The 23931-nt window shown below is 46.8% G+C and overlaps 1 protein-coding gene across 6 annotated transcripts in view; it reads right to left on the reverse strand.

Moving 5' to 3' along the window:
* Window positions 1–23931, reverse strand: part of LOC118388042 (ras-specific guanine nucleotide-releasing factor RalGPS1) — a 319864-nt gene that overhangs the window by 215221 nt on the left and 80712 nt on the right. For all 6 annotated transcript variants that reach the window (XM_052525026.1, XM_052525027.1, XM_052525028.1 and 3 more), the window contains one exon: window positions 4203–4286. In XM_052525026.1, the coding sequence (XP_052380986.1) occupies window positions 4203–4286 (84 nt within the window). The remainder of the gene's footprint in view (window positions 1–4202; window positions 4287–23931) is intronic.

The raw sequence follows: 23931 nt of genomic DNA on the forward strand, positions 1-23931 counted from the left end.
GACGGGGACAAAAGGGGGGTTGGAGTGAGACGGAGACAAAAGGGGGGTGGAGTGGGACGGGGACAAAAGGGGGTGGAGAGGGACGGGGACAAAAGGGGGGTTGGAGTGAGACGGAGACAAAAGGGGGGTGGGGTGGGGTGGAGTGAGACAGGGACAAAAGGCGGGGGGTGGAGTGGGACGGGGACAAAAGGGGGGAGTGGAGTGAGATAGAGACAAAAGGGGGGTTGGAGTGGGACGGGGACAGAAGGGGGGTTGGAGTGGGACGGGGACAGAGGGGGGCTGGAGTGAGACGGAGACAAAAGGGGGGTGGAGAGGGACGGGGACAAAAGGGGGGTGGAGTGAGACGGGGACAAAAGGGGGGGTGGAGTGGGACGGGGACAAAAGGGGGGTTGGAGTGAGACGGAGACAAAAGGGGGGTGGAGTGAGACGGGGACAAAAGGGGGGAGTGAGACGGGAACAAAAGGGGGGTGGAGTGGGACGGGGACAAAGGGGGGGTGGAGAGGGGGGACAAAAGGGGGGTGGAGTGGGGACGGGGACAAAAGGGGGGAGTGGAGTGAGACGGAGACAAAAGGGGGGTGGAGTGGGACGGGGACAAAAGGGGGGTGGTTGGAGTGAGACGGGGACAAAAGGGGGGAGGTGGAGTGAGACGGGGACAAAGGGGGGAGTGAGACGGGAACAAAAGGGGGGTGGGTGGGACGGGGACAAAAGGGGGGAGTGAGACGGAGACAAAAGGGGGGTGGAGTGGGACAAGGACAAAGGGGGGATGGAGTGAGACGGAGACAAAAAGGGGGGTGGAGTGGGACGAGGACCAAAGGGGGTGGAGTGGGACAGGGACAAAAGGGGGGTGGAGTGGGACGGGGACAAAAGGGGAGGTGGAGTGAGACGGAGACAAAAAGGGGGTTGGAGAGGGACGGGGACAAAAGGGGGAGTTGGAGTGAGACGGAGACAAAAGGGGGGTGGAGTGGGACGAAGACAAAAGGGGGTGGAGTGGGACGGAGACAAAAGGGTGGTGGAGTGGGACGGAGACAAAAGGGCGGGGGGAGAGGGACGGGGACAAAAGGGGGGTGGAGTGAGACGGAGACAAAAGGGGGGTGGGGTGGAGTGAGACAGGGACAAAGGGGGGTGGAGAGGGGGGACAAAGGGGGGTTGGAGTGAGACGGAGACAAAGGGGGGTGGGGTGGGGTGGAGTGAGACAGGGACAAAAGGCGGGGGGGTGGAGTGGGACGGGGACAAAAGGGGGGAGTGGAGTGAGATAGAGACAAAGGGGGGTTGGAGTGGGACGGGGACAGAAGGGGGGTTGGAGTGAGATAGAGACAAAAGGGGGGTTGGAGTGGGACGGGGACAAAAGGGGGGTGGAGTGAGACAGGGACAAAGGGGGGTGGAGAGGGACGGGGACAAAAGGCGGGGGGGTAGAGTGGGACGGGGACAAAAGGGGGAGTGGAGTGAGATAGAGACAAAAGGGGGGTTGGAGTGAGATGGAGACAAAAGGGGGGACAAGGGGGGGGGTGGGACGGGGACAGAAGGGGGGTTGGAGTGAGACGGAGACAAAAGGGGGGTGGAGTGGGACGGGGACAAAAAGGGGGGTGGGGACGGGGACAAAAGGGGGGTGGAGTGAGACGGGAACAAAAGGGGGGTGGAGTGGGACGGGGACAAAAGGGGGGGGGGTGGAGTGAGACGGAGACAAAAGGGGGGTGGAGTGGGACGGGGACAAAAGGGGGGTGGAGTGGGACGGGGACAAAAGGGGGTTGGAGTGAGACGGAGACAAAAGGGGGGTGGAGTGAGACGGGGACAAAAGGGGGGTGGAGTGGGGGGACAAAAGGGGGGTGGAGAGGGGGGACAAAAGGGGGGTGGAGTGGGACGGGGACAAAAGGGGGAGTGGAGTGAGACAGAGACAAAAGGGGGGTGGAGTGGGACGGGGACAAAAGGGGGGAGTGAGACAGAGACAAAAGGGGGGTGGAGTGGGACGGAGACAAAAGGGCGGGTGGAGTGGGACGGAGACAAAAGGGGGGGTGGAGTGGGACGGAGACAAAAGGGGGGTGGAGTGGGACGGGGACAAAAGGGGGGTGGAGTGGGACGGGGACAAAAGGGGGGTGGAGTGGGACGAGGACCAAAGGGGGTGGAGTGGGACGGGGACAAAAGGGGGGTGGAGTGGGACGAGGACCAAAGGGGGGTGGAGTGGGACGGGGACAAAAGGGGGGTGGAGTGGGACGGAGACAAAAAGGGGGGTGGAGTGGGACGGGGACAAAAGGGGGGGGTGGAGTGAGACGGAGACAAAAAGGGGGGTGGGTGGGACGGGGACAAAAGGGGGGTGGAGTGGGACGGGGACAAAAGGGGGGTGGAGTGGGACGGGGACAAAAGGGGGTGGAGTGGGACGAGGACAAAAGGGGGGTGGGTGGGACGAGGACAAAAGGGGGGTGGAGTGGGACGAGGACAAAAGGGGGGTGGAGTGGGACGAGGACAAAAGGGGGTGGAGTGGGACGAGGACAAAAGGGGGGTGGAGTGGGACGAGGACAAAAGGGGGTGGAGTGGGACGAGGACAAAAGGGGGGTGGAGTGGGACGAGGACAAAAGGGGGGTGGAGTGGGACGAGGACAAAAGGGGGGTGGAGTGGGACAGGGACAAAAGGGGGGTGGAGTGGGACGAGGACAAAAGGGGTGTGGAGTGGGGACGGGGACAAAAGGGGGGTGGAGTGGGACGAGGACAAAAGGGGGGTGGAGTGGGACGGGGACAAAGGGGGTGGAGTGGGACGAGGACAAAAGGGGTGTGGAGTGGGACGGGGACAAAAAGGGGGTGGAGTGGGACGAGGACAAAAGGGGGGGTGGAGTGGGACGGGGACAAAAAGGAAGAAAAAGAAACAAGCTGGCAAACCGCCTGTAGAGATCGGCTAATAGTATTTCCACCCTGCGTTTCCAGTTAGGGAGCCACGTGAGGCCGATAATAGTTTAATGGCATAGCCGTCACCAGTTGGGCACAGTTTGAGATCGAAGCTGCAGAGGGTACGAGCCCAACAGACAGGACCAAGTGAGAGCCAATGACACACAGAAACAGAAACAGGGAGGTGAGAGCCAATGACACACAGAAACAGAAACAGGGAGGTGAGAGCCAGCGTAACACGGTAAACCTTTTTGATGCAAAAGCTTTGAAGCCGGGCCATTTTGTGACGGGAAAGTGTAAAAGAAAAACATAATTGTAAGACTTCAAATCTCATTAAAGAAAAAAGGACCACAACGAAAACTAGTCTCTTGACTTCTTTGTGTGTGTATCCTCAGCAATTTGGTATATGGATCTGTTGTCTGTGGTAACATTTTATGTATTTTAATGGTCTTTCACGTCTGGTTTGAATTATTCCTTATGAAGTGAAAAGAAGAGCAGGTCACAGAATAAGTGTATTCCATTAGCAAACACCTATTAAGGTTATTATGCCTCTACCAACGATGATGAGGGTAAACCAAATGATGTCCGGTTTCATTTTTTTGTCCAGTGATGCCCATGGGATTAGGGCGGTGGGAGAAGATGAGGTGAAGAGAGGGAGTAATGAGAAAAAAGGTAGGCCCACTGCTCTGCTACGCTATTCATTTCACCGTAAGGGGTTTTCTCTAGACATACAAAAGTAAAACAGATCTCATTTTCTTCTTCCTCTACAAATTCCTGAGGAACAAGATTAAATAGCATCAGGTTTTTATAAAATGACAAATCACGCAACCAAGTTCTGGAAAAAAAAACACCAGAAATGTATGAATGAACCTTTTATATGGTATTCTTTTATAAAATAGATCAAATGGGTTCACAAGACAAGTTCACTCTTCTTTTTTTTTTTTGTTTGACCCAATCTGTGTAAAATGGGATGTTATGGAAGTGTCCAGACCCTTTTTGTTGTTGTGAGATTTCACTTACCCCACCAGCGATAGACTTCCTCATACTCATTCTGCATTTACACACAGAACAAATCATGAAAAAAGGCTCCAAAAACACAGAAATGGGTTTTGAAGGTGTTTTAAAAACACCATTCAGCGTGAATATTGCAATAATAAATCCCCATGGTGTGTGGTCCTCGCACTACAACTCAAGAAACCGTGATATAAAAACCCAGCTACTATGTAATATGCCATAATATAAACCGAGACATTCCGGTCTATGATGATGTGAATGTATTTGTGAACCTATTATTGAACAGAGAAACATTTCTTCCTAAGGAGGACTCACCTGGTTGAACCTCCGTGTAAACGCCACCACGTTGGGCGCCAGTCGGTGTTTCTCTTTCCTGTTCCATCCACAGCTAGCCAGCTCCTGCAACACAACAAAACACACAATCAATGTGATGGCTAACCCAACCATGAACAATGGTGGAGCTAAAATGCCTTTAGAAAGTATTCTCACCCTCACACCCCCCCCCCCCAAAAAAAAAGTGTGTTACAAGTGAGATTAGATTGAGATTTGCTGGCATTGGCCGATGTAACCGATGTGAAATGGCTAGCTAGTTAGCGGTGTTGCGCGCTAATAGTGTTTCAAATCGGTGACGTCACTCGCTCTGAGACCTTGAAGTAGTGGTTCCCCCTTTGCTCTGCAAGGGACGTGGCTTTTGTGGAGCGATGGGTAGCGATGCAGGTGTACAAAGCTCTTCAGGAATTACCCAGAACAACCAAATCAGCTGTAATCGCTGCCAAAGCTGATTGTAACATGTATTGACTCAGAGAGTTGAATACTTATCTAATCAAGATGTATTCGTCTTCCACTTTGACATGAGTATTTTGTGTACGTCGTTGACATACAAAAAAAAGACAATTAAATCAATTTTAATCCCACTTTGTAACACAACAAAATGTGGAAAAAGTCAAGGGGTGTGAACAGTTTCTGAAGGCGCTGTATAAGAAACTACATAAGAATGAGAACAACGAGGGTAATTCATTTCAAGGTTCATAGAGATGTCATGCTAAATTGCACAAATCAGTTGGACACTTTCTGAAGAGCACAGCAAAGCCTTATGAGAACGTGATCTTTCGTTACGGGAAGACCTGAAAAGCCACTTGTATGCACATTGACTGAATAAATGTGTTAGTTTTCCCCCACAGCTTTGAATACATGATCTACTTTCAATTCTTGTTACTCACACCAATTACTTAATTCATTAACATTTTTTATTTTCATTAACAGAAACCTTATACATGCCATTTGGTGGCAGTGAAAAGATGAAGGAATTCCAAAAACTTCTATCTGATTTTCACTTTACAAGAATGAAGATGCCCAAAACTGGAAATAATGAATTCGTATCACGGACACATATGGACTGTCACATTGCATTACTTGCAATGACAAAAACAAACCATAAACAGAAGTCTTCCAAGCGCACTGTAACTCGATAGTTCCACCTCAATCCACTCTGTCCTTTCTTTCCACCATATATTTTAACAGATGTTCCGATATCACAGGCAAGCACGTCTGCAGGGAGACGTTAAGCCAAATGATGTTCCTCTGGAAAAATAAAGGACATAACTGTGTCCCACAAGGCTGTATAGAGGAAGTCTGGGGAGTTTTATATATATATATATATTTTTAAATCACATTTTCCCCTTGGTTTGCGATGAGAAACCATTGAGCCAAGATCCTCTAAGAATTCAACCAATTAAGAAGAGGCAACTGTTAAATAAACCCACTTATATACACTGGGGCCCGAGGGCCTCTCCAGGTTGGGGTTAGCAACAGCTCAAAACACGAGGGCCTGAGGGCCTCTCCAGCAACAGCTCAATACACTAGGGCCTGAGAGCCTCTCCAGGTTGGTGTTAGCAACAGCTCAAAACACGAGGGCCTGAGGGCCTCTCCAGCAACAGCTCAATACACTAGGGCCTGAGGGCCTCTCCAGCAACAGCTCAATACACTAGGGCCTGAGGGCCTCTCCAGGTTGGTGTTAGCAACAGCTCAATACACTAGGGCCTGAGGGCCTCTCCAGCAACAGCTCAATACACTAGGGCCTGAGGGCCTCTCCAGGTTGGTGTTAGCAACAGCTCAATACACTAGGGCCTGAGGGCCTCTCCAGCAACAGCTCAATACACTAGGGCCTGAGGGCCTCTCCAGGTTGGTGTTAGCAACAGCTCAATACACTAGGGCCTGAGGGCCTCTCCAGCAACAGCTCAATACACTAGGGCCTGAGGGCCTCTCCAGGTTGGTGTTAGCAACAGCTCAATACACTAGGGCCTGAGGGCCTCTCCAGGTTGGTGTTAGCAACAGCTCAATACACTAGGGCCTGAGGGCCTCTCCAGGTTGGTGTTAGCAACAGCTCAATACACTAGGGCCTGAGGGCCTCTCCAGCAACAACTCAATACACTAGGGCCTGAGGGCCTCTCCAGGTTGGTGTTAGCAACAGCTCAATACACTAGGGCCTGAGGGCCTCTCCAGGTTGGTGTTAGCAACAGCTCAATACACTAGGGCCTGAGGGCCTCTCCAGGTTGGTGTTAGCAACAGCTCAATACACTAGGGCCTGAGGGCCTCTCCAGGTTGGTGTTAGCAACAGCTCAATACACTAGGGCCTGAGGGCCTCTCCAGGTTGGTGTTAGCAACAGCTCATAAATAGCATCTGGAGCTCACAGCTAATTACAGAAAACAGGAGGATCACCAAGGTTATGGTCTTCAGGACATTCACAAAGTGCTGCTTTATTTCAAATTGACACAATTTTCCTCCTTAATTTCTCTCGTCTCATCGCTGCAACTCCCCATCCAGCTCGGGAGGCGAAGGTCGAAATCATGCGTCCTTTAAAACATGACCAGCCAAACCGCGCTTCTTAACACCTGCCCACTTAACCCGGAAGCCAGCCGCACCAACGTATCAGAGGAAAAACAGTTCAACTGACAACTGGAATCAGCCTGCAGGCGCCTGGCCCACCACAAGGAGTCGCTAAAGCGCAGTGAGCCAAGTAAAGCCTCCTCAGCCAAACCCTCCCCATACTCAGACGATGGCTGGGTCAATTGTGCGGCATCTTATGGAACTCCCAATCATGACCGGTTGTGATACTGCCCGGGATTGTGATACTTAACAGGAGGCCTCACGCTCCCCTTCAACAGGAGGCCTCACGCTCCCTACTAACAGGAGGCCTCACGCTCCCTACTAACAGGAGGCCTCACGCTCCCCACTAACAGGAGGCCTCACGCTCCCCACTAACAGGAGGCCTCACGCTCCCCTCCAACAGGAGGCCTCACGCTCCCCTTCAACAGGAGGCCTCACGCTCCCCTTCAACAGGAGGCCTCACGCTCCCCTTCAACAGGAGGCCTCACGCTCCCCTTCAACAGGAGGCCTCACGCTCCCCACTAACAGGAGGCCTCACGCTCCCTACTAACAGGAGGCCTCACGCTCCCCACTAACAGGAGGCCTCACGCTCCCCACTAACAGGAGGCCTCACGCTCCCCACTAACAGGAGGCCTCACGCTCCCCACTAACAGGAGGCCTCACGCTCCCCACTAACAGGAGGCCTCACGCTCCCCTTCAACAGGAGGCCTCACGCTCCCCTTCAACAGGAGGCCTCACGCTCCCCTTCAACAGGAGGCCTCACGCTCCCCTTCAACAGGAGGCCTCACGCTCCCCTTCAACAGGAGGCCTCACGCTCCCCTTCAACAGGAGGCCTCACGCTCCCCTTCAACAGGAGGCCTCACGCTCCCCTTCAACAGGAGGCCTCACGCTCCCCTTCAACAGGAGGCCTCACGCTCCCCTTCAACAGGAGGCCTCACGCTCCCCTTCAACAGGAGGCCTCACGCTCCCCTTCAACAGGAGGCCTCACGCCCCTTCAACAGGAGGCCTCACGCTCCCCTTCAACAGGAGGCCTCACGCTCCCCTTCAACAGGAGGCCTCACGCTCCCCTTCAACAGGAGGCCTCACGCTCCCCTTCAACAGGAGGCCTCACGCTCCCCTTCAACAGGAGGCCTCACGCTCCCCTTCAACAGGAGGCCTCACGCTCCCCTTCAACAGGAGGCCTCACGCTCCCCTTCAACAGGAGGCCTCACGCTCCCCTTCCCACGCTCCCCTTCAACAGGAGGCCTCACGCTCCCCTTCAACAGGAGGCCTCACGCTCCCCACTAACAGGAGGCCTCACGCTCCCCACTAACAGGAGGCCTCACGCTCAAACTCCCCTTCAACAGGAGGCCTCACCTCAAACTCCCCTTCAACAGGAGGCCTCCTCAAACCCCCTCAACAGGAGGCCTCACGCTCCCCTTCAACAGGAGGCCTCACCCTCAAACTCCCCTTCAACAGGAGGCCTCACTCAAACTCCCCTTCAACAGGAGGCCTCTCCCTCAAACGCCCCCTTAACAGGAGGCCTCACGCTCCCCACTAACAGGAGGCCTCTCCCTCAAACTCCCCTTCAACAGGAGGCCTCTCCCCCTCAAACTCCCCTTCAACAGGAGGCCTCACGCTCCCCTCAAACTCCCCTTCAACAGGAGGCCTCAAACTCCCCTTCAACAGGAGGCCTCTCCCTCAAACTCCCCTTCAACAGGAGGCCTCTCCCTCAAACTCCCCTTCAGCAGGAGGCCTCTCCCTCAAACTCCCCTTCAACAGGAGGCCTCTCCTCAAACTCCCCTTTAACAGGAGGCCTCCCTCAACAGGAGGCCTCTCCCTCAAACTCCCCTTCAACAGGAGGCCTCTCCCTCAAACTCCCCTTCAACAGGAGGCCTCTCCCTCAAACTCCCCTTCAACAGGAGGCCTCTCCCTCAAACTCCCCTTCAACAGGAGGCCTCTCCCTCAAACTCCCCTTCAACAGGAGGCCTCTCCCTCAAACTCCCCTTCAACAGGAGGCCTCTCCCTCAAACTCCCCTTCAACAGGAGGCCTCTCCCTCAAACTCCCCTTCAACAGGAGGCCTCTCCCTCAAACTCCCCTTCAACAGGAGGCCTCTCCCTCAAACTCCCCTTCAACAGGAGGCCTCTCCCTCAAACTCCCCTTCAACAGGAGGCCTCTCCCTCAAACTCCCCTTCAACAGGAGGCCTCTCCCTCAAACTCCCCTTCAACAGGAGGCCTCTCCCTCAAACTCCCCTTTAACAGGAGGCCTCTCCCTCCCCAAACAGGAGGCCTCTCCCTCAAACTCCCCTTTAACAGGAGGCCTCTCCCTCAAACTCCCCTTCAACAGGAGGCCTCTCCCTCAAACTCCCCTTCAACAGGAGGCCTCTCCCTCAAACTCCCCTTCAACAGGAGGCCTCTCCCTCAAACTCCCCTTCAACAGGAGGCCTCTCCCTCAAACTCCCCTTCAACAGGAGGCCTCTCCCTCAAACTCCCCTTCAACAGGAGGCCTCTCCCTCAAACTCCCCTTCAACAGGAGGCCTCTCCCTCAAACTCCCCTTCAACAGGAGGCCTCTCCCTCAAACTCCCCTTCAACAGGAGGCCTCTCCCTCAAACTCCCCTTCAACAGGAGGCCTCTCCCTCAAACTCCCCTTCAACAGGAGGCCTCTCCCTCAAACTCCCCTTCAACAGGAGGCCTCTCCCTCAAAGTCCCCTTCAACAGGAGGCCTCTCCCTCAAAGTCCCCTTTAACAGGAGGCCTCTCCCTCAAACTCCCCTTCAACAGGAGGCCTCTCCCTCAAACTCCTCTTTAACTCTACTCCAGACAATACCCAGGTATAGGAATTTTCTACACTTCTTGTATTATCAAGGTAGAGTGCATACAGTGTCTAGGAAGTAGGAAAAGGTTTCAAACTATGGTATAGGAAGTAGGGGGTGGGGGGGGCTAATGAAATGAGGAACAGGGAGAGCAGCAATTTATGATCAGATTATTACAATTAGAACAGTGGCCATAAATTCACACTGTCAAATGGTTTCTTAAAATTACATTGGACCTTTACAAGAGTCAAAATGTACACACAATCCCAGCTAGCAGCTGCAGTAAAAAAGGCTAAACATTTATCAAACATTCTCATCTGCTTTTTCAAAAAACAGACAGCTGAGACAAAAGCTTCTGTACAAAGTAATTCTTCACACACAAAAAAAGGTGTTGGCAAAAAAAAAACTAGATTCCGGTTCCAGAGTAATGATGCAGGCTTTCACACAGACACACTACCTCATCCCACCCCCTCCCATGCATTTGGTGGGAATCTCCCACCTCCTTCATTAATCTCATTCCAAGTCCTGGAACATTCAGAAAGATCCCATGTTGGGAGGAGACGACACGATTTAACAGTGAACTCCTTTCCTTTATGGGAAATTCCGCTCGCTGACTTTTGATGTCTGATCTCGCAGGTAAAAAAAATAAATAATAATCATATTTATATAGACTTTCCACCTCCATCTATTCTTCTGACTTTATAGGACATGCCGTACAGGGAGTAGATTTATAAGTTACAACTCTTTCCCCTCTGAATCAGCAGGTTTTCTGAACTCTTGTCAGGACCGTTGCCATGTGGGTAAAGTGATAGGCTGTAGATGTCTCTTACCACATTGGCCGAGTTGTGCTCTTACCACATTGGCCGAGTTGTGCTCTTACCACATTGGCCGAGTTGTGCTCTTACCACATTGGCCGAGTTGTGCTCTTACCACATTGGCCGAGTTGTGCTCTTACCACATTGGCCGAGTTGTGCTCTTACCACATTGGCCGAGTTGTGCTCTTACCACATTGGCCGAGTTGTGCTCTTACCACATTGGCCGAGTTGTGCTCTTACCACATTGGCCGAGTTGTGCTCTTACCACATTGGCCGAGTTGTGCTCTTACCACATTGGCCGAGTTGTGCTCTTACCACATTGGCCGAGTTGTGCTCTTACCACATTGGCTGAGTTGTGCTCTTACCACATTGGCTGAGTTGTGCTCTTACCACATTGGCTGAGTTGTGCTCTTACCACATTGGCCGAGTTGTGCTCTTACCACATTGGCTGAGTTGTGCTCTTACCACATTGGCCGAGTTGTGCTCTTAAAAAAAAACTCACTTTTCCTTGTAGAAAGAAAGAAAGCAACAAAGGGTAGGAAGTGGCCATGACAGAAAATAACCACTTCTGCATTTAAGCCACGTTTACTGTACTGTATAAAGGAAGTAGATGGTGGATTCTCTTTCACAGAGTGCTCTTACTGCGAGGGGGTTGGACAACGCCTGGAGCCATTGTAAATGCAGGCACAATGTGTTCTATATGTGAAGACTTACATTCTGCCTTTCTATAGCGCAGACCCGTTGTTCATCAACAAAATAACAAGACTCCCTCTGGCATCTCAGACATCTTCACTTTAGACATCTCAGACATCTTCACTTTAGACATCTCAGACATCTTCACTTTAGACATCTCAGACATCTTCACTTTAGACATCTCAGACATCTTCACTTTAGACATCTCAGACATCTTCACTTTAGACATCTCAGACATCTTCACTTTAGACATCTCAGACATCTTCACTTTAGACATCTCAGACATCTTCACTTTAGACATCTTAACTTTAGACATCTCAGACATCTTAACTTTAGACATCTTAACTTTAGACATCTCAGACATCTTAGACTCAGACATCTTAACTTTAGACATCTTAACTTTAGACATCTCAGACATCTTAACTTTAGACATCTTAACAGACATCTTAGACATTCAGACATCTTAACTTTAGACATCTCAGACATCTTAACTTTAGACATCTTAACTTTAGACATCTTAACTTTAGACATCTTAACTTTAGACATCTTAACTTTAGACATCTTAACATCTTAGACATCTTAACTTTAGACATCTCAGACATCTTAACTTTAGACATCTTAACTTTAGACATCTTAACTTTAGACATCTCAGACATCTTAACTTTAGACATCTTAACTTTAGACATCTCAGACATCTTAACTTTAGACATCTTCACTTTAGACATCTCAGACATCTTCACTTTAGACATCTTAACTTTAGACATCTCAGACATCTTAACTTTAGACATCTTAACTTTAGACATCTCAGACATCTTAACTTTAGACATCTCAGACATCTTAACTTTAGACATCTTCACTTTAGACATCTCAGACATCTTCACTTTAGACATCTCAGACATCTTCACTTTAGACATCTCAGACATCTTCACTTTAGACATCTCAGACATCTTCACTTTAGACATCTCAGACATCTTCACTTTAGACATCTCAGACATCTTCACTTTAGACATCTCAGACATCTTCACTTTAGACATCTCAGACATCTTCACTTTAGACATCTCAGACATCTTAGACATTCAGACATCTTAACAGACATCTTAACTTTAGACATCTCAGACATCTTAACTTTAGACATCTCAGACATCTTAACTTTAGACATCTCAGACATCTTAACTTTAGACATCTCAGACATCTTCACTTTAGACATCTTAACTTTAGACATCTCAGACATCTTAGACATTCAGACATCTTAACTTTAGACATCTCAGACATCTTAACTTTAGACATCTTAACTTTAGACATCTCAGACATCTTTAGACATTTAGACATCTTAACTTTAGACATCTCAGACATCTTAACTTTAGACATCTCAGACATCTTAACTTTAGACATCTTAACTTTAGACATCTTAACTTTAGACATCTTAACTTTAGACATCTTAACTTTAGACATCTCAGACATCTTAACTTTAGACATCTTCTTTAGACATCTAAGACATCTTAACTTTAGACATCTCAGACATCTTAACTTTAGACATCTTAACTTTAGACATCTCAGACATCTTCACTTTAGACATCTCAGACATCTTAACTTTAGACATCTCAGACATCTTAACTTTAGACATCTTAACTTTAGACATCTCAGACATCTTCACTTTAGACATCTCAGACATCTTCACTTTAGACATCTTAACTTTAGACATCTCAGACATCTTCACTTTAGACATCTTAACTTTAGACATCTCAGACATCTTAACTTTAGACATCTTAACTTTAGACATCTCAGACATCTTAACTTTAGACATCTTAACTTTAGACATCTCAGACATCTTAACTTTAGACATCTTAACTTTAGACATCTCAGACATCTTAACTTTAGACATCTCAGACATCTTAACTCTAGACATCTCAGACATCTTAACTTTAGACATCTTAACTCTAGACATCTCAGACATCTTAACTTTAGACATCTTAACTTTAGACATCTTAACTTTAGACATCTTAACTTTAGACATCTTAACTTTAGACATCTTAACTTTAGACATCTTAACTTTAGACATCTTAACTTTAGACATCTCAGACATCTTAACTTTAGACATCTTAACTTTAGACATCTCAGACATCTTAACTTTAGACATCTCAGACATCTTAACTTTAGACATCTTAACTTTAGACATCTCAGACATCTTAACTTTAGACATCTTAACTTTAGACATCATCTTAACTTTAGACATCTCAGACATCTTAACTTTAGACATCTCAACTTTAGACATCTCAGACATCTTAACTTTAGACATCTTAACTTTAGACATCTTAACTTTAGACATCTCAGACATCTTAACTTTAGACATCTCAGACATCTTAACTTTAGACATCTCAGACATCTTAATCTCTAGACATCTCAGACATCTTAACTTTAGACATCTTAACTTTAGACATCTCAGACATCTTAACTTTAGACATCTTAACTTTAGACATCTTAACTTTAGACATCTCAGACATCTTAACTTTAGACATCTTAACTTTAGACATCTTAACTTTAGACATCTCAGACATCTTAACATCTTTAGACAACTTTAGACATCTTAACTTTAGACATCTCAGACATCTTAACTTTAGACATCTTAACTTTAGACATCTCAGACATCTTAACTTTAGACATCTTAACTTTAGACATCTCAGACATCTTAACTTTAGACATCTCAGACATCTTAACTCTAGACATCTCAGACATCTTAACTTTAGACATCTTAACTCTAGACATCTCAGACATCTTAACTTTAGACCAATCAGATTCAAGACCTGGCAATACATATCAAGCTGAGAAAGCGTTCCCAGTATTCACCGTGACGTACGAGAGGGAAAAAAACAACAACCCATCAATACTCCCTTTTCCATCCACAACATAAAGTAAATAGTCTCTACAGCCAGTTGCTGTAGTGGTCAGAGGGTTGGCAGGTGGTTGGCTGTATGACCAGGGCCCAAGACCACCCTCCCAGTGCCAAGGGGACCGCTGACATATACCACCCACTCTGTACAAACAGAGTCCTACCCCACACCATCACTTGGTACTGCTGAAGGCCAGTCAACATGACAACAACAAAAAAGTAAAGTCTACAAAAAGGAACACATTTTTCACACCCTGAGTACATCATCGTTTGCAGGGGAGTAGGAAGTAATAGAATAGTTTAGACCTACGGCGACAAAGATGGACGAAAAAAACGAAGCACAATAAAAATGTGGATATTTTCACCATAACAATGTGGAAGATTCCTAAAGTCTAAATTAAGTCATCTAGCAAATTGCTATACATTAAAAACCAAACAACCAATTGTATATTCAGCACCAAAACAATGACAGGGTGTGAATAGTCAGCGAAGCTTTCAGAGGATTTCTATCTAATATATTTCTGCTGTGAAGAGATCTATTTAGTTAGTTAGTTTTCCATTGCTTTGTTGCTACTTGAGTATCTTCTACACGGCTCAATAAACAAGGGATTGCGGCTGTGCGTGCACAAACGGCACGATTCTCATACAGACCTTGAATTGAAATATCTTGATCTACTACAAGAAATCAATGTTTTGTTCCACAGGTCTGGAGAAAAAAAAAAAAGGAAGAAAACTAGGACAGTCAGTCAATGTTGACAAGGTTAAACTCTCTTTAGTGGTACTTTATAACCCCTAGGACTCAAAATGATCTTCAGTCTCTCAAATCACTGTTGCCATGACAGCATTAGTTTAACAGATGTTGCCTTGCCTTGTGAATTTGCTCAAAACCTCCAAAGTTCTGAGCTGACTTCCAGAAGGGTGATGCCCTAAGCAGCTGCGAAGAGAGGCTGGTAATGTGTTCACTTTTAAAAATGGGCACCAGTTAATATTTATACATCTTGAAATAATTTTAGCATTTAGGCATCAAGTTAGATACATCTAAAATAAACAGATTACTGCATGAGCAGTCGAGAGCCGTTTTCGAAAAACCTAGGTGACGTAAACTTCTCACTTTACATCTGTATAAACGCAGGAAGTACCAACGGAGTCAGTAGGTTACGAAGTAATTGGAGAGGGACCACTGGAGGGAGGGGAGGGAGGGGAGGGGAGGGGGAGGTGGAGGGGAGGGAGGGAGGGAGGGAGGGAGGGAGGGGAGGAGGGAGGGAGGGAGGGGAGGGAGGGAGGGAGGGAGGGAGGGAGGGAGGGAGGGGAGGGAGGGAGGGATAGAATGGAGGGATTTAGGGAGGGAGGGATGTCAGTCAGGGAAAAGGGAGGGAAACAAAATGTTAAACAGGTAGGGGATAGGTTTGTGTCTATTGAAAAGGAGTGACTAGTACATTATGTTGCATGACGTGTGGCATATATATACATATATATATATATATATACGTTCATAGAATGTATATTTCATTTCCTATTTCATGTCAGTCAACAAAAATGTGAAAACAAAATGTTAAACAGGTACAATAGGTTTGTTCCTTCTGAGGAAAGATGGGAGTGAGGAAACTGTTGAATTGCAACATCCTTACGGTCACTAGTAAACCAGTGTGACATGTACAGTATCTGACAAGAGTTTACGTCAACGCTTCGCAAACTATCGCCAGACATTGAAATATGACGCAATTTCAGGGCTATTGAGTTTTTACTGTGCACCGTGCCAGTATATTGAGTTTTTACTGTGCACCGTGCCAGTATATTGAGTTTTTACTGTGCACCGTGCCAGTATATTGAGTTTTTACTGTGCACCGTGCCAGTATATTGAGTTTTTACTGTGCACCGTGCCAGTATATTGAGTTTTTACTGTGCACCGTGCCAGTATATTGAGTTTTTACTGTGCACCGTGCCAGTATATTGAGTTTTTACTGTGCACCGTGCCAGTATATTGAGTTTTTACTGTGCACCGTGCCAGTATATTGAGTTTTTACTGTGCACCGTGCCAGTATATTGAGTTTTTACTGTGCACCGTGCCAGTATATTGAGTTTTACTGTGCACCGTGCCAGTATATTGAGTTTTTACTGTGCACCGTGCCAGTATATTGAGTTTTTACTGTGCACCGTGCCAGTATATTGAGTTTTTACTGTGCACCGTGCCAGTATATTGAGTTTTTACTGTGCACCGTGCCAGTATATTGAGTTTTTACTGTGCACCGTGCCAGTATATTGAGTTTTTACTGTGCACCGTGCCAGTATATTGAGTTTTACTGTGCTCCGTGCCAGTATATTGAGTTTTACTGTGCACCGTGCCAGTATATTGAGTTTTTACTGTGCACCGTGCCAGTATATTGAGTTTTTACTGTGCACCGTGCCAGTATATTGAGTTTTTACTGTGCACCGTGCCAGTATATTGAGTTTTACTGTGCACCGTGCCAGTATATTGAGTTTTACTGTGCACCGTGCCAGTATATTGAGTTTTACTGTGCACCGTGCCAGTATATTGAGTTTTACTGTGCACCGTGCCAGTATATTGAGTTTTTACTGTGCACCGTGCCAGTATATTGAGTTTTTACTGTGCACCGTGCCAGTATATTGAGTTTTTACTGTGCACCGTGCCAGTATATTGAGTTTTACTGTGCACCGTGCCAGTATATTGAGTTTTACTGTGCACCGTGCCAGTATATTGAGTTTTACTGTGCACCGTGCCAGTATATTGAGTTTTTACTGTGCACCGTGCCAGTATATTGAGTTTTACTGTGCACCGTGCCAGTATATTGAGTTTTTACTGTGCACCGTGCCAGTATATTGAGTTTTTACTGTGCACCGTGCCAGTATATTGAGTTTTACTGTGCACCGTGCCAGTATATTGAGTTTTTACTGTGCACCGTGCCAGTATATTGAGTTTTACTGTGCACCGTGCCAGTATATTGAGTTTTTACTGTGCACCGTGCCAGTATATTGAGTTTTTACTGTGCACCGTGCCAGTATATTGAGTTTTTACTGTGCACCGTGCCAGTATATTGAGTTTTTACTGTGCACCGTGCCAGTATATTGAGTTTTTACTGTGCACCGTGCCAGTATATTGAGTTTTTTTACTGTGCACCGTGCCAGTATATTGAGTTTTTACTGTGCACCGTGCCAGTATATTGAGTTTTTACTGTGCACCGTGCCAGTATATTGAGTTTTTACTGTGCACCGTGCCAGTATATTGAGTTTTTACTGTGCACCGTGCCAGTATATTGAGTTTTTACTGTGCACCGTGCCAGTATATTGAGTTTTTACTGTGCACCGTGCCAGTATATTGAGTTTTTACTGTGCACCGTGCCAGTATATTGAGTTTTACTGTGCACCGTGCCAGTATATTGAGTTTTTACTGTGCACCGTGCCAGTATATTGAGTTTTTACTGTGCACCGTGCCAGTATATTGAGTTTTTACTGTGCACCGTGCCAGTATATTGAGTTTTTACTGTGCACCGTGCCAGTATATTGAGTTTTACTGTGCACCGTGCCAGTATATTGAGTTTTTACTGTGCACCGTGCCAGTATATTGAGTTTTTACTGTGCACCGTGCCAGTATATTGAGTTTTTACTGTGCACCGTGCCAGTATATTGAGTTTTTACTGTGCACCGTGCCAGTATATTGAGTTTTACTGTGCACCGTGCCAGTATATTGAGTTTTTACTGTGCACCGTGCCAGTATATTGAGTTTTTACTGTGCACCGTGCCAGTATATTGAGTTTTTACTGTGCACCGTGCCAGTATATTGAGTTTTACTGTGCACCGTGCCAGTATATTGAGTTTTTACTGTGCACCGTGCCAGTATATTGAGTTTTTACTGTGCACCGTGCCAGTATATTGAGTTTTACTGTGCACCGTGCCAGTATATTGAGTTTTTACTGTGCACCGTGCCAGTATATTGAGTTTTTACTGTGCACCGTGCCAGTATATTGAGTTTTACTGTGCACCGTGCCAGTATATTGAGTTTTTACTGTGCACCGTGCCAGTATATTGAGTTTTTACTGTGCACCGTGCCAGTATATTGAGTTTTACTGTGCACCGTGCCAGTATATTGAGTTTTTACTGTGCACCGTGCCAGTATATTGAGTTTTTACTGTGCACCGTGCCAGTATATTGAGTTTTTACTGTGCACCGTGCCAGTATATTGAGTTTTTACTGTGCACCGTGCCAGTATATTGAGTTTTACTGTGCACCGTGCCAGTATATTGAGTTTTTACTGTGCACCGTGCCAGTATATTGAGTTTTTACTGTGCACCGTGCCAGTATATTGAGTTTTTACTGTGCACCGTGCCAGTATATTGAGTTTTACTGTGCACCGTGCCAGTATATTGAGTTTTTACTGTGCACCGTGCCAGTATATTGAGTTTTTACTGTGCACCGTGCCAGTATATAGAGTTTTTACTGTGCACCGTGCCAGTATATTGAGTTTTTACTGTGCACCGTGCCAGTATATTGAGTTTTTACTGTGCACCGTGCCAGTATATTGAGTTTTTACTGTGCACCGTGCCAGTATATTGAGTTTTTACTGTGCACCGTGCCAGTATATTGAGTTTTTACTGTGCACCGTGCCAGTATATTGAGTTTTTACTGTGCACCGTGCCAGTATATTGCACAGCAGTGATTTATAGTGTTGTTTCACAGCCTCTAGACACACTATCTGTTTATTATTTATTCTAATGTGCAATGTCATCCAAGCGATATTTGTGTATAAAATCATCTGTCAGAGTCTTTACAAAGTGTTGCTAAATACAACACACATGACGAGCGGTAGTCGCCCATTCGTCTAAAAGGGAGAGGAAAAAGATACAACTCAGAATTCAGATCCATGAAGGAGAATTCTCTACTACCTGTTGATACAGTTTCATACAGCGGCCACGCCAGCGCGACCACGCCACTCGGGCCGCACGGCGACCACGCCACGCGGGCCGCACGGCGACCACGCCACGCCACTCGGGCCGTACGGTGACCACGCCACGCCACGCCGCACGCGGCCACGCCACGCCACGGCGCCACGCCACGCGCACGCACACTCACTCGGGCCGCCACGGCCACGCCACGGGCCGCCACGCCACTCGGGCCGCACGGCGCCACGCCACGCCACGCCACTCGGGCCGCACGGCGGCCACGCCACTCGGGCCGGGCCGCCACTCGGGCCGCACGGCGACCACGCCCCGGCCGCATGGCGGCCACGCCGGGTTGCACAGCGGCCACGCGGTTGCACACGTTACTCATTGGATTCACCATTCGACAGAGTTGCAGTCAATTCCATTTCAGGAAGTAAACCAAAATTCCAATTCCAGGATTGTGGAGTAATACCTACATGTTTCAAGCAGACCACTATATTCCCTGTGCCCAAGAACGCCAACGTAACCCAGTCTAAATGACTAATCGTCCCGTAGCACTCACATCTGTAGTTATGAAATTCTTTGAAAGGCTGGTCATGTCTCACATCAACACCATCATCCCAGACACCCTGGACCCACTCCAGTTCCCATTACACCACAACAGATCCACAGATGACGCAATCTCTATTGCACTCATCACTGCCCAGTACCACCTGGGCAAGAGGAACACTTATGTGAGAATGCAGTTCATTGACTACAGCTCAGCGTTCAACATCATAGTGCCCTCCAAGCGAAGGACCCTGGGACTAAATTACCTCCCTCTGCAACTGGATCCTGGTCTTCCTGACGGTCCTCCCCCCAAGTGGGGAGAGTAACCAACAAAAAAAAATACACCACACTGGCCCATCAGAGATACGTGCTTAGTCCCCTCCTGTACTCCCTGTTCACCTCATGACTGTGTGGCTGCGCACGACTCCAACACCATCATCAGGTTTTGACACGACGGTGGTTGTCCTGATCACCGATGACAATGAGACAGCCTATAGTTGAGGTCAGTGACCTGGCAGTGTGGTGCCAGAACAACAACCTCTCCATCAACATCAGCTAGACAAAGAGCTGACCGTGGACTACAGGAGAAGAAGGGCCGAGCACATTGACAGGGCGTGAACATTGACCCGTGGATCGGGTCGAAAGCGTCAAGTTCCTCGGTATCCACATGACTAAGGAATTATCATGGTCCCCACAGACACACACCAACTTGTGAACAAGGCAAGACAACACCTCTTCCCCCTCAGGAGGCTGACAATATTTGGTATGGGCTTTCAGATCCTCAAAAAGTTATACAGCTGCACCATTGAGATCTTCACTGGCCGCATCACCACCTGGTATGGCAACTGGCTTGGCATCCGACAACAAGGTGCTACACAGGGTAGTGCCCAGTTCGTCACTGGGGTCAAACTCCCTGCCATGCAGGACCTCTATACCAGGAGGTGTCAGAGGAAAGCCTTAATAAAAATTGTCAAAGACTCCAGCCAACCAAGTCACAGACTGTTCCCTTTGCTACCCCACGGCAAGCGGTACCGGTGCACCACGTCTGGAACCAACAGGACCCTGAACAGCTTCTACCCCAAAGCCATACGACTGACAAATAGTTAAATAGTTAAATAGTTAAATAGCTACCTCCATTGACCCTTTTTGCACCAACTCTTTTGACTCATCACATACACTGTCGTTACTGTTAATTATCTATCCTGTTGCCTAGTCACTTTATTCCTACCTACAGTATACAGTGGGGCAAAAAAGTATTTAGTCAGCCACCAATTGTGCAAGTTCTCCCACTTAAAAATATGAGAGAGGCCTGTAATTTTCATCATAGGTACACTTCAACTATGACAGACAAAGTGAGGAAAAACATCCAGAAAATCATATTGTCGGATTTTTTATGAATTTATTTGCAAATTATTGTGGAAAATAAGTATTTGGTCAATAACAAAAGTTTCTCAATACTTTGTTATATACCCTTTGTTGGCAATGACAGAGGTCAAACGTTTTCTGTAAGTCTTCACAAGGTTTTCACACACGGTTGCTGGTATTTTGGCCCATTCCTCCATGCAGATCTCCTCTAGAGCAGTGATGTTTTGGGGCTGTTGCTGGGCAGCTACCTCCAAAGATTTTCTATGGGGTTGAGATCTGGAGACTGGCTAGGCCCCTCCAGGACCTTTAAATGCTTCTTACGAAGTCACTCCTTCGTTGCCCGGCGGTGTGTTTGGGATCATTGTCATGCTGAAAGACCCAGCCACATTTCATCTTCAATGCCCTTGCTGATGGAAGGAGGTTTCCACTCAAAATCTCACGATACATGGCCCCCCCATTCATTCTTTCCTTTACACGGATCAGTCGTCCTGGTCCCTTTGCAGAAAAACAGCCCCAAAGCATTATGTTTCCACCCCCATGCTTCACAGTAGGTATGGTGTTCTTTGGATGCAACTCAGCAGTCTTTGTCCTCCAAACACAACGAGTTGAGTTTTTACCAAAAAGTTAGATTTTGGTTTCATCTGACCATATAACATTCTCCCAATCTTCTTCTGGATCATCCAAATGCTCTCTAGCAAACTTCAGGGGCCTGGACATGTACTGACATCCAGTAGAATAGTCACTTTCTGGCATCTAAATTTGAGTCCCTGGCGGCGTAGAAGTGTTACTGATCCTAGGCTTTGTTACTTTGGTCCCAGCTCTCTGCAGGTCATTCACTAGGTCCCCCCGTGTGGTTCTGGGATTTATGCTCACTGTTCCTGTGATCATTTTGACCCCACGGGTTGAGATCTTGCGTGGAGCCCCAGATCGAGGGAGATTATCAGTGGTCTTGTATGTCTTCCATTTCCTAATAATTGCTCCCAAAGTGTATTTATTCAAACCAAGCTGCTTATCTATTGCAGATTCAGTCTTTCCAGCCTGGTGCAGGTCTACAATTTTGTTTCTGGTGTCCTTTGACAGCTCTTTGGTCTTGGCCATAGTGGAATTTGAAGTGTGACTGTTTGAGGTTGTGGACAGGTGTCTTTTATACTGATAACAAGTTCAAACAGGTGCCATTAATACAGGTAACGAAGTGGAGGACAGAGGAGCCCCTTAAAGAATAAGTTACAGGTCTGTGAGAGCCAGACATCTTGCTTGTTTGTAGGTGACCAAATACATATTTTCCACCATAACTTGCAAATAAATTCATGAAAAATCCTACAATGTGATTTTCTGGATTTCTTTTCTCATTATGTCTGTCATAGTTGAAGTGTACCTATGATGAAAATTACAGGCCTCTCCCATCTTTTTATGTGGGAGAACTTGCACAATTGGTGGCTGACTAAATACTTTTTTGCCCCACTGTATATACATATCTACATTCTTGATAAAAAAAACATTTTTTTAAAAACAATGCATTGAGTATTTTATTTGGATCCCCATTAGCTGTTGCTGAAGCAGCAGACATACCTATTCCAATCCATTACCCCATAGGAAAACATGACAGCAGGCTGGAATGGTTTACAGCAAATAATGATTTGAACATGGGCATAATTTTACAGCTTAAATACATTTTTTAGGTCCGAAGGTGTATGAACAGTCTCTCGGGCTGAGGCAGTTTATAAGGTGACTACAAATATAACATTTTTTTTTTAAAACAACCATTAGAAGGGCAGTTGTCAGTGAGTGGATTTCATTTTCACTCAAGTAAAGACTTTGCCAACATTTATTAAGTTCATATAATCTTATTTGAGTTCAAATCTGTGTTTAAGCGAGGCTACTTAGTCAATTTATTTAATTTCAGATAGAGAGAAACCCAGGGGTGTCTGGCACCTATTATGTCTGGCACCTATTATGTCTGGCACCTATTATGGTGTTAGAATAGTCAGGCTTGTTAGAGTTTAGGCTGCTGGGAAATTGATACACTTTAATTACCAGATTTTTCCAGTGTTAAATATCATCCTTAACTGGACGTCAAACTGTTGAGATACTTTGGAGCAGAATATGTTTTAAAAGGTCCCTTGCCACGTTTCTCCCAAACAATTTGTTCTATTTGGAAGAAGAAAAAACAGACACCTCAGGGCTGTGTTGAGGTGGGATTTAGAGTCTTGTTCACAAGGCCAACATCCATCAGGGAGGTTAGTCTTAACTGGGCGTTTAAATCATTCCCGTAATTGCCTTTGACCCGCTCTCATTTGTACACGATCTACAGATATCAACTGACCCTGACATGTCATTTTGTTCCTCCCAAACAGCGTAGAAATGTAATCTGTGAAAATGTTGCCAGGTAGGCTGTTAAAACATTGCCAGGCCACTATATTTTGTCGTCTTACACGAAGGAATCTCTACTTTCTTTCCAAATAACTGACGTTATAAAAGTAGACAGTTGTCAAGGGGCTGGGGAAAATAGAATCATGTCTTGTTGATATGCCGAGTCACACTCTGCATTGACCTCTGCCCAATTTATTATTATTTTTTTTTAAATATAGTTTTAGACACTTCAGAAATGGAGTGAGGCGGTTATTCCATCTAAACAGCTAAATGGCAAGTACTGAGCAGCTAGCTGTACATATCCTACTGCGATCCCTGTCAAGTACTGAGCAGCTAGCTGCTACATATCAATTTATTTCCCTTTCAAGTACTGAGCAGCTAGCTGTACATATCCTACTGCATCCCTGTCAAGTACTGAGCAGCTAGCTGTACATATCCTACTGCGATCCCTGTCAAGTACTGAGCAGCTAGCTGTACATATCCTTTACTGCAGATCCCTGTCAAGTAAATGAGCAGCTCCATATCCTACTGCGATCCCTGTCAAGTAATGAGCAGCTAGCTGTACATATCCTACAATTTGTTCTATCCCTGTCAAGTACTGAAAAGCAGCTAGCTGTACATATCCTACTGATCCCTGTCAGTACTGAGCAGCTAGCTGTACATATCCTACTGCTTTGATCCCTGTCAGTAATGAGCAGCTAGCTGTACATATCCTACTGCGATCCCTGTCAAGTACTGAGCAGCAGCTGTACATATCCTACTGCGATCCCTGTCAAGTAATGAGCAGCTA

Source organism: Oncorhynchus keta, chromosome 9 (assembly GCF_023373465.1).
Source record: "Oncorhynchus keta strain PuntledgeMale-10-30-2019 chromosome 9, Oket_V2, whole genome shotgun sequence".
Taxonomy (NCBI): Eukaryota; Metazoa; Chordata; class Actinopteri; order Salmoniformes; family Salmonidae; genus Oncorhynchus; species Oncorhynchus keta.